This window comes from Meleagris gallopavo, chromosome 14, assembly GCF_000146605.3.
Source record: "Meleagris gallopavo isolate NT-WF06-2002-E0010 breed Aviagen turkey brand Nicholas breeding stock chromosome 14, Turkey_5.1, whole genome shotgun sequence".
Classification (NCBI taxonomy): Eukaryota; Metazoa; Chordata; class Aves; order Galliformes; family Phasianidae; genus Meleagris; species Meleagris gallopavo.
The window spans coordinates 16567444-16582821 of NC_015024.2; the positions used below are offsets into that span (position 1 = coordinate 16567444).

At 42.7% G+C, this 15378-nt stretch overlaps 1 protein-coding gene and 1 long non-coding RNA gene across 2 annotated transcripts in view; one reads left to right on the forward strand and one right to left on the reverse strand.

The window, feature by feature from the left end:
* The first annotated feature begins 6036 nt into the window (after positions 1 to 6036).
* Positions 6037 to 15372, forward strand: LOC104913199. The gene is made up of 7 exons (XR_004161340.1): positions 6037 to 6238; positions 7651 to 7773; positions 8782 to 9609; positions 10072 to 10128; positions 12903 to 13038; positions 14234 to 14338; positions 14691 to 15372. It is a non-coding gene; the product is annotated as an uncharacterized LOC104913199 (long non-coding RNA).
* Positions 10830 to 15378, reverse strand: part of LOC100541675 (contactin-3) — a 125764-nt gene continuing 121215 nt past the window's right edge. The window contains exons 20-21 of the mRNA XM_010718739.3: positions 13570 to 13738; positions 10830 to 13020 (exon numbers count right to left, since the gene is read on the reverse strand). Coding sequence (XP_010717041.1) covers positions 12920 to 13020; positions 13570 to 13738 — 270 coding nt within the window. The 3' untranslated portion in view covers positions 10830 to 12919. The remainder of the gene's footprint in view (positions 13021 to 13569; positions 13739 to 15378) is intronic.

A 15378-nucleotide genomic window follows, 5' to 3' on the forward strand; every position in this document is an offset into this window, starting at 1 on the left:
TGCCTGGAATGATATTGAAGCATCCTGGGAGGCTTCGTGGTCTCTGTCTTTTCAAATAAATGGAATAAGGAATTGTGATCTCAAAAGATAGTGAGAAGAGAGTGGCTTATTTTTCTGTTGCTTCTTTCTACAGCGCCATTTTGTTTGGGTGCAGTTGTTAACATTGACAAGTGTATTTTAGAGTCTGTGAATGCACGTTAGGCTAGAGATGGTGCATTGTTTTTTCATGTTTAAAGCATACAGTTTAGATGGCATGCATTAATCATATTCCTTTTGCCTTTGTTATGTTAATGAGAGAAATAAACTCTTGGTTTTCTTTTAAAAAAAAAAAAGGAAATGGGTAAGATTTATTAAGATGCATTATATATCAGCAGCTAATGAAGAGGAAATAACGATGACTCTGCACTGTAATATGTATTAGAGCACTAATTAGACTACAGCAGAACTGCTCACAGATGTCTTTTAAACACCTGCTTGATAATGGTCAGCCCATGCATTACTGCACGTAGCAGGGCACAGCTGCACACAGGCACACAGTGCACATCGGCCTTCGCTTCTGCCTGTATTCATCCATGCTCACGTGGGTTAGGAGGGGCAGGTGGCACTGAACAGCCCTCCTGGTGACTGGGCTGGGCCTGCGTTCCCCATTGCCTGCTGCAGAGAAAGGCAAAGGAGACCGATAGGGGTTTTTTCCAACTCTGTGACCCTGTAAAGTCGTCGTGTTTTCTGGGCAAGAATTTCTGATCTGTACAGTTGTCTTGCATGTTTGTTAAGCCAGAATTTTCTGTATTGCATCTCCAACATTTGTTAATTATTTATTTTTCTTCAGATGTTTTTGAGACCATTAACAGCTGTACATTTAGGAATAACGTTGCCCTTCCTTTCTAAAGTCCCCTTTTTTAACTGGAGTATCAAACAGCAAATATTTCCCATCTACCTCTTACTTGCCTTTACGATTTTGAATGTTATGTGTAAATAACTGAGTTTTAAATGTGGATAACACGTAACCCTCATTCATTTGGCCACAGGTTATAAACACTGTTCCTTTTGTTTTATATGAAGATGCGAGCATCACGTACGTACCTACCTTGCAGCCTCTTGCACAAGCTCGTGTTGCCCATGTTAGGGCCTTTGCTAATGGCAGTGACTCTTGTATTCCCCAAATACCGACCCTGTGATGTATCACCTCTTTTCTCTCCCCCTTTCCCAAAAGCACTCTGCTCTGCCCCAGGCCATGCTGCTGGCATGATGCAGGACACGGAGCTGTGCTGGAGAGCCTGAGCAGCCCCAGTGAGCGTACCAGAGGTGAGAACTCATTCAAAGCCTTTTTTTCTTATCTTGACCATGAACATTTTTAACAGATGTACTAAGTCCTGAGATAGTTAATTGATTAAATGCCACATGACCACGTTTCTCATAAAATAATGGGTTTAAAAGCAATATGTAATGTTTTCATTCTATAGATGTTATATTTTCGTCTCTATTTCAAAACTTTTTATACTAGCTGCAATTTTATACAACCCCATTTCAGCCATTGTGAGCTACAGATGTTTCCGTGCTGTATGTAAAATAATTTTTGACTTGCACACAGGGATGCTGCTACTTCATATAACTTCTGCTCTGCACCCTAAAGGTAGCAGTAACACTTGGGAAATTTAATGCAGCAATCACAGAGGGATATAGCTGGGAAGGGAGGAGTGCTGGGGAAGTTTGGCTGTGCCCATCAGCAGTGTTTTTCTCCTTGTTAAGTATGAGACTGGTACCAGCTCTATGGTCAGCCCAAGGACCAGGTGATGCCAAGGGGTGCAAAGCAGCACTGGATGTCGTAAGGCAGCATGACAGCCAGGTGTGGGTTTATTGAAGGGAAGGAGGGAAAGGAGAATCCCTTTTCCTGTTCCCCTCTTCCTCTTAGCATATGACCTGATCCTGAGCACGATCCTGTGCTGTATGGGAGAAGTGGGCTTTACCTAGTTAGAAACAACAGCTATAAAAAACCCAAACTCCAAGCAGTTTAGTTGCATTCTTCATTAGGATAAGTAGTGGTCTCAGCACACCAGATGCCTAAACGTTGTCAGCTTTTTGTGAAGCCGATAGAGCAAAGCAGGAATGCATTCGTGCAAGGGAATTGGGGCCAGAAGCTGAGTCTTCCAGAACCCCAGGTGGATACTCTGCCTTGCTGAGCTTTTGGAAAAGCAAGCCTGGGTTGGTGGCACCGGCTGTACACCTGCCAGCTGCTGCTGTCAGACCTGAGCTCACCCCCTAACGAAGTGCTGAGCAAGCACGTCTGGGATTTTTGAGCAAGCCAAGCCAGTCTTCAACGGAATATTCTTCAGAGGTCAGGCACTTTCCTCCACTTATGGGAGAAACTGTCTCTGTGTCATGAGAGGAAGAGGGAGGGGAAGGAAGGCATCTAGAAACAGGTTGAGTCCCTCTGGGTGCCGCTGTGCTGGAAGCCCAGGTGTTTGGTGCCTCTGCTCGCAGCACAGGTACCTGTCACTGGTGTGTGGCAGCAGAGCTGCTCCTACTCCATCTGCCCTCTGCCTCGTGGCCGTAAGATTCACAATTCAGTGTCAGAGAAGATGAGGCCTCATGTGATGTCAGTGAACTGCAGAAATAACCTCTGCAGGGCTTCCTTAAATCACCCCCTCAGGGCCCTTCCCTGCTGGCTCCCCAGTGTGTGGCAGGTGACTGAAGATGTTAGCTTCTGCTTCCTTAATGCTGTTTAATTGCCAATCTATATCAGCAGTATAATTAGGCATAAGCCATATCAATTTAATCACAAACCCTAAACAAACCAATGCTCATTCAAGTCCTGTGTATATTGACAGGCTAAAGCAAACCCTCAGCTCTTATCCATTCTGCATACAGATAATTTTTCTGCCAGCATCTTCTGCATCAGAAAGTCAATAACTGAGACCAACGTTTGTGTCAATAAATCCAGCACACAGTCTGCCCCTTTCCTGAAGGCTCACGCACTGCTGCATCACTGCTTCTCACTGGGGAGCTGACAAAGGTTGTAACCTCATTCTTTTTCTTCCTCTTCACCTTCTACAGGCTACTGAAGGAAGAAAGTGGAATTCTGGGCAGTTCAGAGCTGTTGAGGAGAACCTCGCAATGCTCAACAATTCCCGAGCAGCCTGCTGTAAAGTAAGTCTGATTTCTGAAAGTGGAAAATTGAGTTGAAGTATCTCCAATTTCCTACAGGACTTTGTTTTGTGAAAGGGACAGTGGGTTTTGTTCAGTTGCTTATCACTCGCGCTGCCTTTATGTGGCTAAAAAGGCTCAGCTGTCGTAGCTCTGACACATGTTAAAGCCCTTACTGAGGGCAGCAGTATCAGAGCTCTGTCTCACACAGCACCCCGATGTGCTGGGGCCGCTGCTCACTGCAGCAGGACACAACCCAGCACAGCTCAGCACAGTGCTGTGCTCCCAGGGAGAGCTGAGCTGTGCTGCCCTGTGCAAATGCTGCAAACATGCACGACCTTTAAATTCAGGCTAACATGAAAAGATCTGCTGCTAACTAAAAGTCCGGGGCTGCTTTCATATGTCTGAGTATTCAGAGAATAGATGTAGCTTAAAATGCAAATGTGGTGCTTTCTGCAGAGCATCTCTGCTTTTCAAGATCCCTCATTTCGTGCTATTACCTCACACTACCCTGCTGCTTCCATGAAAGGAGCCTCTCTGAGGAAAAGGTTCTCACAGACAAAAATCCAACTGATGTGGTTGAAAAAACCCAAAAACATGTATTTTAATTTCTAAAATGCATGATGCCCATCTGAAATTTGGCATTCAGCATCTTATCTGGTGTGTAGAATACAGCCAACCACTGGTTTTCTGGGCAGGCATCTTGTACAGTGGTCCTCATCCATGTGAGCAAGTAGATCCTGAAGTTTTCCCATGGATCCTGAAGTTTTCACTGTAGGATTTCCCTCTGAGAGCAGTGATGCTTCAGGGCCTCTTGGCATCTCTTTTCTCTGTGTGTAAGTTCCATGCTTATGCAACATTAGGTGTCCTGCACATGTAGAGAATCAGGCCCAAATGCTTTTATTCACATCACTAATGAGAAATGTCTGCAGTTCCCATGAGGAGCAGCTGCCTGGTGAGTCTGTTCCCTGGAGGTTACACGTGTTCCTGTGATGCACCACTGGTCCTGCAGCAGTGTTTGCTTGGCACTTGTTGGGGCTTCCTGGACATTGTCATCCTCTGTCTTTACAGCAATGTACGATGTGTTATTGATGGGTGAAATACAGAAAAGGTTTGACGTTTCTCTGATATCTTGCATTTTTATTCTCTGATAATTTCAAGTATTTCCAATTCTGTGCCACTACTATTCAACATTTTAAGCACATAGTTCCTAGCAGTGTCAGCTTGTATTTTAAGCTTGTCTGGTTATTTTGACAACGTGAGGCATCATAAGTGATGTAAGCTGTTTCTCTCCTTAGAAGCAGGACCCAGCCCTGTGCTGCCCAGATAAGAGCAGCGAGACAGAAGCTGCTTTAGAAGCAGCAGGACGCGTTTGACTGCACTTCAGCTGCTCTGTAACCAGAGAATAGACAAGCAGCACTTTGGAAATGAACTGAAGCTACGTAGAATAGGGGGAAAAAATCAGATCCAAGTCCTGCTGTAGTCTGAGACTCCTCAGAGATTTGGAGAAGTGCAGTTTGCAGCAATTTAGCCTTGAAATTGTGGCTGTGACCGTGTTGTGTGTGTGACAGAGCCTGATCAGCACATCGTTAGCTTTCAGCTTTCACTCAGATACAGAGCTGGGAGCTCAGGTGCTTGTGGGCAGCAGTGGGAGCAAAGGAGGGCTCTGACCTGTGGGACTTCAGGACAGGAGAGATCAGCCTGGGGTGGGAACTGAAGCTGCCCATGCTTAAGTGAGACTTGGGCATCCAGTGAAGCAGGACAGCGTCCACAAGCAGCAGCACCTTGGTTCTTTCCTGAACTCAAAAAAAGCATGAATTCTCCTATTTTCTTGAAGGATAGACAGTGAGGACCTTAGAAGGACCCCTGAGATGTTTCTCTGTTCTCATTTTTTGGTGCTGAGAAACTCCGCCCTGCTCCTTGTCTCAGCTTTTCTCAGGTTTGACCATGGTGTTCCTAAAGCATGTGTCAGCCACTGCCTCCTGATCCTTTGCTCACCATTTTCATAGATGTGATCATTAAGAACTATAACTGATAATCTTGAGGACTGGCAGCTGTTATCAACGATAGATGGCTTCTTCTGGGAAACCTCTGGCTCTGATAGCTCCAAAATACGACATAAGCCTCATCTTTTCAAAAAACCTTTACCAGATGGGTCTGGTAAATTTAAAGCAGGGCCCTTCCCATTGCTTTATAGACGATAGCTAATTAGCTGCAGAATGGATAGCTTTGCTCCTGCAGAAGTGGAGCAGGCAGAAGTGGGCGTTTGATATTGAAGCATTTCTGTGTTTGGTTTCAGTGCATCCATAAGGTCAGATGATGAAGTCATTAGAATAAATATCAATACATGTATTGAACTTTCCATTATTCTGAGTTTACCAGAGTTGGCTAAAAAGAGGACAGTTCTTGAGAAACATTTCATTTTTTTTTATAGTTCTGGAATAGATCAACTCCAGATCAATTTGTACGTTTTGTCATCAGTCCTATTAGTAGATTGCTGCCAAAATTTGCAATCACAGTTGATGAGCTGACATCTGAACCTTTAACTTATTCAGGAGGGCTCCTCATGATCCTTGGTTTCCAGCTCTGAGGAAGAATTAGCCCCAGGCTGCAGTAGGATTCTGTGTCCTCTTTTCCTCCTGTGTGTGAAAATGACTCCAGAAGATTGTTCTCCTTCAGGCAGGAAATCCTGAAAATGCTGAGCTTTTCACTTAAATGCCTTGCAAGCAGTGCTGATTCGATTGCCAGCCTTGTTTCCTCTTACAGTAGCTATAAAAGTCTCCCCCCACCCCCACCCCAAATCAAATTTAAAATGGCCTATTTTAATATGCTTCTCTTAAGCATGTCTATATGCTAGATATGAAGAGTTTGAGCTTATCTTGTGTTATGTAAATACTGCTGTGCCTCCAGATTAAAGGTTTTTTTTCCCCTTTGATCCAGTCTTGTAGCCAGTTCAGCTTTCAGAGGGAGCCAGAAGAGATTTGTAGAGTTTGGCAGTAGTGTCGTTCCTGAGGAAGACTGGAGAAAGAAAACTCAGAATCACGGCTATGAACAGCTCTTTAGAAATGAATGGCTAACTCGAGGAAGTCTTGCAGTGAGCAAATCTTTGCTTGAAATAGTTTGGGACCAAGTGTAAAAATAGCACTGCCACATTCTTGTAGCACGGTGGTGGAAGCAGCCCCTCTGCTGCAGCCTGGGGTGGTCGTGTCCCACGCTCCCACTGATGGCCCCGTGCTGCAGGCCAGGCCCTGGGCACACAGGTGTTGTCTTGTGAGTGAAGGGAGCCACGGCTGTCCTGTTGTTTGTGGGGATCCCATGAAAAACTTATGGTAGCTCTTCTGGAAACTCAAGCGCAAGTGGAACTTGGCTGAGATTTGTTGTTCTTTGCTATTTCCTTCAGTTCGAAGGGTGGATCAGAGAAACTCGGATCAGGCCCCCAGCGCTGGATACTGTGGTTGCTTGAAAATAATTATTAGTAGTATTTATATTTCATGTTTCCAAGGCAACACGAATGCTCAGGACATTGGTTTTCCATACATGAGCAGAAGGTTTTGGCTGCAAAAGTGTTTTCCTCTGTCTCAATGAAACTGCTATCAAGGCACTGAAAGCTGTGCTTTCTCTCATTGTAGTCGGTTTCTCTCCGATATCCATAAAACGATGAAAGTCAGATAGATGCGGGTGGTGAAATAATCTGTTCTTGCTGCAGAACTCGTTCAATCACCAGAGAGCTCCAGTGTTCAAATAGATAAATTAGTGTTGTGACAACGGTAACTTTAAATGCCTCAGTTCAGTGGCAATGTTAGGAAACGAGACAAAAACTAAATAATTCGTCTGCTTTAACTGTGGCCCTTCTTGGATTGCTAATGAGAGAGATTCTTGTTAAACATACATCCTTTTGGATAGACTCCTTTACAGGTCCTCCCTTGGGAAAATGATTTAGTGTTTGTATCATATAAGACATGAAAGAGAGGGCTTTCCCTTATTTTCTCTGCCTCGTTTCCTTTTATGCCTTCAGCTGATGGAACAGGTCACTGCTCGTGTTGCAGCACAGAAAGATCCCCAGAACAGAAATCATCGGAGAGAGCAGTGCCACCAAAGGCCTCTCTGCCTGCTCCATTAATGGCACAGCGGGCACACCCAGGTGCTTTGGTCTCAAGGGAGAATTCACTTTCCTTGGAGATAGCAAAAATCAATCTGTGCTTCCACTGAGAGCTGCAGAGCAGCTGGTGCACGGTGCCTGAAATAAGCCCACTTGTGTGCTGGAAGCACTCTCTGGCTGTGCAGAGCTGGGCCCTGCAGCAGGGCAGTCGCTGAGGTTTCCACTTCCCAAACTGGGGAGGATGTGACCCCTCTTGAAGGGGCTCTTTGCTGATGGATGGCTCTGGTTTGTCCCCCCTTCCTAGGAATTGCTTTGACTTTAAATTATCATCGGCTGAATTAGTGAACATCTCGAGGTTGCATCCTCTCCATAGGCTAATGGGATGTTTTTTATTCTTCCTTTTTCAGCACTTGCAGTGCCGTGACGTTCTGCCATCCGGAGGGGAATTAATCGCTGAGTAGCATGAAGACTGCACAGCACAGACAACAGGCATGGTCCAGACCTCAAGGGACTAATTATGTTCTTAAAGGGTAAGAAAATAATCTGAGGTGCACAGGAAAGAAAGTGTCCTAGTAATGCTCCGTAATGCTCATGTTCCCAGAGTTACTGGTGTATCTCCACTATTTGTCCATTAAAACATAAAGTAGAGACATTCAAAGGTATGAAGATACTTACTGACCTAAAAAAAAAACTGTCAGCAAGAAGCTCAAGAGAATATATTAAATGTATAAACTCGTTTGAGTTATAAGGAGTGTCGTGGCATACACTGTAACATGACAGTGAATGAGAGTGAGTGTAAGCTAATGATGGAGGAGGGAACCCATGAAAGGTACGGTGAAGAGGAAAGGTATTTGAATCTGCTTAGAAATAGCAGAGTTTGGGGTAGGGGAACTGTTCCATGCACCTAATGCATCACAGGGCAAGTCAGAGATCAGGGAATACGCAGCCACTGTCAAGAAGAGGAAAACATGACGCCGGATCCAAAACTAGTGACAGGCTGTGGTTATCCCAAACTCCAGCTGTCTGCGTGTGTGGTAGGTGTGACCTACAAGGAGATCTCCCAGAGATCACTGCATTTTTCTGTCAGGAGTGAGACATTGCTGCTCTCACCTCCCGCTGTGTTAGGAGCAGCTCCCAGCAGAACCCCTGCTGAGTTGGCAGCTGGTGGCTGCTCAGAGACCGGAGCGTGGCCTGGAGGGGACATTGTCTGCCAAGGGCATGGTGGGGACGTGCTGTGCTGTGGGAGGGCTGCCAAGCAGTGTCCGTGTGCATCTCCTTGTCCTGCAGCCAGCACTGCCTGATGGTGTGATTCCAACCGATCCCATGGACAGCAGCGAGACTTCCACGTGCAGCCAAATGCCTTGGCTGGCTGCAGGAAGGGCTTCCAAGTTGAAGGCGAGGCATTAACAGCACTTCTGAAATGGTCCCACAGGTGAAGGGCACCGGCTCAGCTGGGTGCAGGCAGCTTCCCTTCTTGCTGGGGCCACTGAAACAGGTTTGAGCTTGGGAAAAGACAAATGCCTATACCTTCCTTACAGGCTGCCCATCCTGCTTCCCAGCAAGACCTCAGCTGTGTGTGTACCAGGAAAGCAAATAAGAAAGATCTTCACAAAAAAGCTCTAAGAATGTAAAACTGATACCTGGAGATACAGGTAAGTGGCATACTTTTTTCCTCCCCCATTTTGCATCTTGCACTATATATGCATCAGATTTAAAGGCAAGTAGTGTCTCTCTTTATCAAACAGGCTTGATGAAAGAACAATCATGTACATTCAGTTATATCTCTGCTAAACGTATCCATTTTTATTGCTTTCCAGTAGTTCAAAGCATTAGCATAAAACAATCAAGGAGGTTGTTTTTCCTAAGAGAGAGAGTGCCTGTTTACAAACTCATTTTATTTTCACAATACTCCATTGTTATTTATTTCAGACAGAAAGCTGTCAGATTAATGCATTCCCTCATGCAGGACAGCTTGCTTTATTGCCCGTTATTAAGATATAACATATATAACCTGACAAGCACTGCCCACGTCTGCAATCCACCAGTGAAAGGCAAATTAAGTAGAAAATGGAGATCTCCAATATTTCTTGGGGCTCAAGTGATATTAGTTTTTAACTCATTTTGTATTCAGAGGGGATTCTGCCTGTTCACAATATATCTGACAGAGTAAACTGCCCAAAGAAGGCTTTTTTGATTCACAGAACAGCTACATCTGAGAAACTGCTTTCAGAGCCACAGGAGTCAATTCCCCGTGCGTAAATGTGTGCCAACAAAGAAGGAGAAAAAAAAAACAACAACCCGACAAATTAGTTGGGTGGTGCAAGAAACCAGTTAGAAAGTAACTCCTGGAGGCGGAGTGGTGCAAGGTGAGTAACTGAGATGAGTAAACCCCATCCTAAAACAACCCAACAAATAATCCTTATGGCCTCAAGGCTCCAAACCCCAGTGCTCACGCTGTCCCAGTAAGGGCTCCCAAATGAAAGTGGTTACAGCTGCTGGAGGACAGTAGGCACAGCTGGGAACAGCTTAAGCTAAGTTGGTCCCTTTTCTCTGGTGCATGTATTCAAGCTAATGGCAAGACACTTGTATTCTTTCTTCTTTTCACAACAGTTTGTTGTCCAGAATACCCCACATGGTCCCCGTAACAGCATCCAACTGAGTTTCCAGGGAACTGCTTGAAAGCCTCCAGTGAGCCTCGATGTTGCACTAGGACTGTTAGTAAGCTTGGTGCAAGGTCCCAGCACTGCAAACCTCACCTCACACAAGTGATGTTATTCATGTTTTTTCATTATTGCTTAATCTGATTTATTTTTTTTTTTTCCCCCTAGGACTGAATTCCTGAACTTGCTGAGTGACAGAAACTGCTCTGGAGAAGTCAACAAGAGGTAGGCTGGCTTTGGGAACTCATGTTATCTCTCAATGACTCTTTATGTTTTCCTTCAATATTTTCCCAGTAATTACTTTTTTTTTTTTTCCTGACTCTCCCTGGAGTATTAAGTCAGTCTTATTATCACAATTAAATATTAACTGAACTGAAATGAGATTAGGAACAGAGGTCATCTTAAAGGAAGGCTAATGTGAATACAGGATGAAATACAGAGCAAGGCCATGTGTCTAGCTACAGTGATCTGGAAAAGAAACCATGCTTTACTCAGAAAAAATGGTTTTGGTCTTGGCTATTGCATATATACTTATAAACATGTTGGGATTATTATTAGCCCTTACTGCAGCATCTGGATCAGCTCCTTTCATGTAGATTAGGTAATAGGCAGGTATTCCATGCTTTGAAAGCTTAAAATATGGTTTCTGTTCTGCTCATGTTCCCACTGAGCAGGTTTTAGTGCTAGAAAGTCACCAGCTTTATGGGAAACTGCAGTATGTGAGGAATAGGCAATTTGCAGGGGAAAACGCACCATGCAATTTAATGATAAATAGTGATATACTAAATAAATTATTTAAAAGAACCAACTCTTCTTTAATATAATTACATTCTATTTCATCTCTGAGGAGAGGAAGCAGCCTAATTGGGTAGACAGGAAACCAAGCCAAGGAAAGTGAGGTGGGTTTTCATCTGCCAGGCTGCAGAACTATGGACAGAGGCAGAGCTCAGCAGCTCTAGCCCTTACTCCTCCTCTCCCTCCTGCCTCCCTTTCTGTAAAAGCAGGCCTGGGTATACAGGTGAGGATTTTAATGGCAGCAGAACTGCTGAGAAGGAAACCACTCCTGTCCTGCCATGAAGTGTCAGGTAGCAGAAATGTTCTGAGGAATACAGACAAGGATTTTAGTTGCAGTGAATCCCCATGTGCAAGTATATAGTATGGACATGCAATAATATCTGAAATAGTCTTGTATCCCTCTATGTAATAAATATTTTATTAGAATAGAAAAATGCATACAGATAACCATAGGATACACACACAACTGGAAGTTTAAGGAGAAATTTCAAACTTTTCAATATGAAACAAGGTACTCGGTACATATCTCATGGAGATATATAACTAGAAATTAAATAATACACTGTAATAGCATGAAAATGGCAATACAGGAATGTGAACTGGAATTCTGTGAAACAAGAATAGAAAGATTCACCCTTTGTTGCAGGAAACAGAACTATATACTTACTAGTAACCCCTGTTTTCCATCTCCCACCCTCCCCCCTATTTGCAAGTGCCTGAAAACATCACTGGTTAGCCACATTGAAAAGCAACTAGCCATTTATAACTATATATTTACAGTATATACAGATCTTGCTTACTTCAACAGCTAGCACTATTTTCATCTGCATGTGATGCTGATCTATTTGAATGCATATCAAGGTATTTCTATAGTGTTATCATGATACCTTTAATCCTGGTTCTTCTATTTGTGTGCTGTAATAATCTTGTGAGATAAAAATGAAGGTCTTTAAGATATGCTTTATGTCACATGAACACTTGCTCTACCATGGATGTGTCTAAAAGGCTGACTGGTCTAAATTCACAACGGGGAAAGTCGGATATACCAGGTTTCAGGTATTGCTATGAAAGAAAGCATAGATTTCACTGTAGCGAGCTTGAGAACCTTGATGTATTTTTAAAATTATAAACTATAGTATTGCCATAAACTTACTAGAATTAGATGACAGCAATGGGGTGTATTAGAGTGCCGGACCAGGTGAATAGTCTGAGTTGATTAAAGAGCAGCTGGAAGGAGAATTATGAATGTGGTATTGAATTTACAGCGCGTGCGGTGCGGCAGACAAGATAATTTCGGGCTGCATATTTGGAAGCACCACACCACAAGGTAGGAAGATGGTAACAGTTCCTTTTCATAAGGCTGTGGTGCAACTGCATTTCAGTAATGCTTACAAATGGGCACTTGTGTTAGTGAAACACACTGACGGGAGTTCAGAGAAGGGCAGTAAGAATGATCCCGACGGTGGGAGAAGTTGGTTACGAATAAAGGATCTGGTTACTGAATATAAGGTAAGGATGTGAGGATTACCTTAGAAGTGATTAAGAGGAAGGTTAAGTGCTGGAAAGAGTACACGGATGTACGCTGGGATAAAAGAGAAGCGTGGCTGAGATCATTTCTTAGGAGTAGTGGAAGCCCTGCCTCTCAGACACCCCAACGAGGACTGTGCAGAACTAACGCTGATACTGCGACTTCTCTAACGTTTAGCTTTGATTTCTTGCTAGATTTAGAGTAACTCAGGTAAAGGGCAGCAAGCCAATGACACTGTCTTAAAGAACTGCCAATGTAGTTCATGTTTTCCATTGCCTGAAACTGCATGCTCTGATCTCAGCTTTCGTATGTAGAACGATGTTATCATAATACTGTAAAATATACCCAAAACAATTCATTGTCACTGTAAAAACTGAGCTTTTCATAGAGCCGAGCTCTTCCTTGTAATTGATCACAGTGCCATTTCAACTCTCTCTTCTTACATTGTAGCTGAAGTACATAATATGTAAACTCCTTTGGTTCAAGTATTAAGGCATTTCAGACTCCTTTTTAAAGGATTTGCTAAACTTTACATGGTATTTTTTAATTCATCCTACAGTGAAATATAAAGAATTTAAAAACATGTCAGAAGAAAAACATGCATTAACCACTGCAGCTTGTTTTTTTAAAAAAAGCACTTTTCTGTAATAACTGATTGATCATTTGTTTCTTCTAGCAAATGAAAATGCATCATCACAAGACTGAATTAAGAGTGAAGGAAAACACTGTTGGTAAAATGCTGGATAGACTGAAGATATTCAAGGTTGATGGACCAGAGCCTCTTGCATCCATACCTGTGACAGATGAAAAAGGTCAGGATTAAATGAAAGCATGACTATCTGTTGTGTCTAATCATTACTCTTACTAGATACTAAGCAAAAAAACTATACTTTCATTGTTTATTTTTGATAAACAATCAAAATGTATAAATAGAAACACTAGATATTTTGAAGCCACAGAAATGCACTGCAAAATATTTAAGCTATATTAATGGTCTTTACTGTCAAGATGACCATAACAAAAAAAAGAGAAAAAGTAAAAAAATATTTTTTAATACCAATTTACATGGTAATTTACCAGTTCAGTAGAATGAAGTTTGTCATGCTAATTGCTTTTTAATACCTTATTACCATAATACATACACGCTTTCAATTTTTGTTCTCCTATCAATAAGGACTCAATTCCTGTAAAGATAACCTGTGACAACTGCCTAGTGTCAGCTGCACATTTAATAATGCAAAGGCAGAGACATGTCTCTGTATTGCAGGTGGTACAATGGAGGTTGTGATCATGGTTGAGGACTGAACATAAACACATGACAAAACAACAGCAGTTCAACATACTAGCTAGTCTGGGAATCAGGATCTGATCACTGCTAGTGCCATCTCCACCTTCAGTTGTTGCTTTTACTTCTATAATGTAATCTTCATTAAACTGGAGCAGAAGTTCAGCTGTTGTTTTGTCTGTGTTCAGCACATTCATATTGTTCTGACTGCTCGTCCTGTACAGAACCTGCAACAAAAGTAAAGAACATCTTTAGAAAACCCATAGTGCAATATTTCTTCCAGTAGGAGCTGGCATGCAATTTTTATTCATGTTTCTTGGATAAAAGATTTTGGTGTTAAAAAAGGCACGATGAGAGAAAAGGTCTAATTTTTGGTTAGTATTACAGAGCACAATTACATTCAGTACCGAGAGGAGTAGTGAAAGAAGTGAACATGGATGAAAGTATTATACCTAACTTGAATTTGAAATGGCAGAATCTGTGATAGTATATTCTGCTGACTGTTGAGTATTGTCATCATTTACTGTTTTTTAGATTATCCCTCAGCTTGGAGTCTGTCATTACCTAGATTATCTGATTATGCCAATGCATAGTGTGGGGAAGGAGAGAACTAGTCAGAATGAGAAAATTGTGGGCCTGTGATGGAAGATGTTCCACAAGTGCTAATTGAATTAGTCTGTCATTACTGTTAATTACAGAAAGTGTCCTGTTTTAAACACCAGGAGCTGCGTTCAGTCAAAAGCCTCAAGGAAGAGCAATATCAGCTTCTCTTCTGGTCTTAGATCCAGTGCACACACCTGGCAGAGTTCTACAAACTTGACAAGCAGGTAAGTCGGGGGGTTCCCAATGCAATATGAAACTGTAATGGCAATAGTAATGGAGGGCAAAGAATGCAAGGCCACTGGAATGACATACATGATGATCCATCACCAATCCAGGATCCTCACCCTGAATCCATCTAACTGACAGTGGCCTCTCAGTACCTTCCAGCTCTGTGCTACACGCTGCCACCCTCGGGCCACGCTCCCCAATGCCATGCTGTGCTGAAAAAAGCTCTGAGGGACACAGCCATCTGGCTGCCTTCCACAACGCCCGCGCTGCGGCTGCTTTCAATGTCGTTTGTTGGATATTCTGCTTGACAAACCAGCTTTCTGTTAACTGCAGTGCCCTTGCTTCTAGGGATAAAAGATGACGCCCCTAAATGCTTTACTTGGGTAAAATTAACCAGAAGGATCAAAATTGGAGCTTATTGGTATGTTTTTAGTAGAGAATCCTGAGAATGTTGTGGGAGACAAAGCATGCAGTTTGGAACTGTACGCTGGATTCCTTTTGTTTGGCTACCTCCTGTGAAACCAGGTAAGTTTTCAACATTCATTTCTTGACAGCACATCCCAGAAAAATGCATAGTCACATCTTCAGATAAACTTTTATACAGGTAAGTGTCACATGAGGGCTCCAGCTGTACACTGATTAAGAACATTCTCAGCAATTCTCATAAGCATAAATGATGTATTTAAATACTTGTATGTTTGTGCACTGATCAGCTCTGGAATTGATGTAGCAATGTAACTTTTAAGAGAGGGAGCAAGTCCCACAGAAGAAAGAAGAAAAAGGTTTAAGAATATCAATTTCATGCCTGCTACTAAAAAAATCTACTTAGCCAGCAATGGAAAGCATCAGTGTACCATTAATGGTGAAAGGACTATGGTTTGTGAGACACAGTTTGAATATGATTTTAATGTACAAAAATGAGACAGTTAAGAAATGTGCAAGGCAGGAAGTTTAGAGGATGCAAACAGATGAGGTAAGGAATGGAGTATTGCTTCCAGATTCTCCCATAGTTGATTTTTTTTAATTTTTTTTTGCT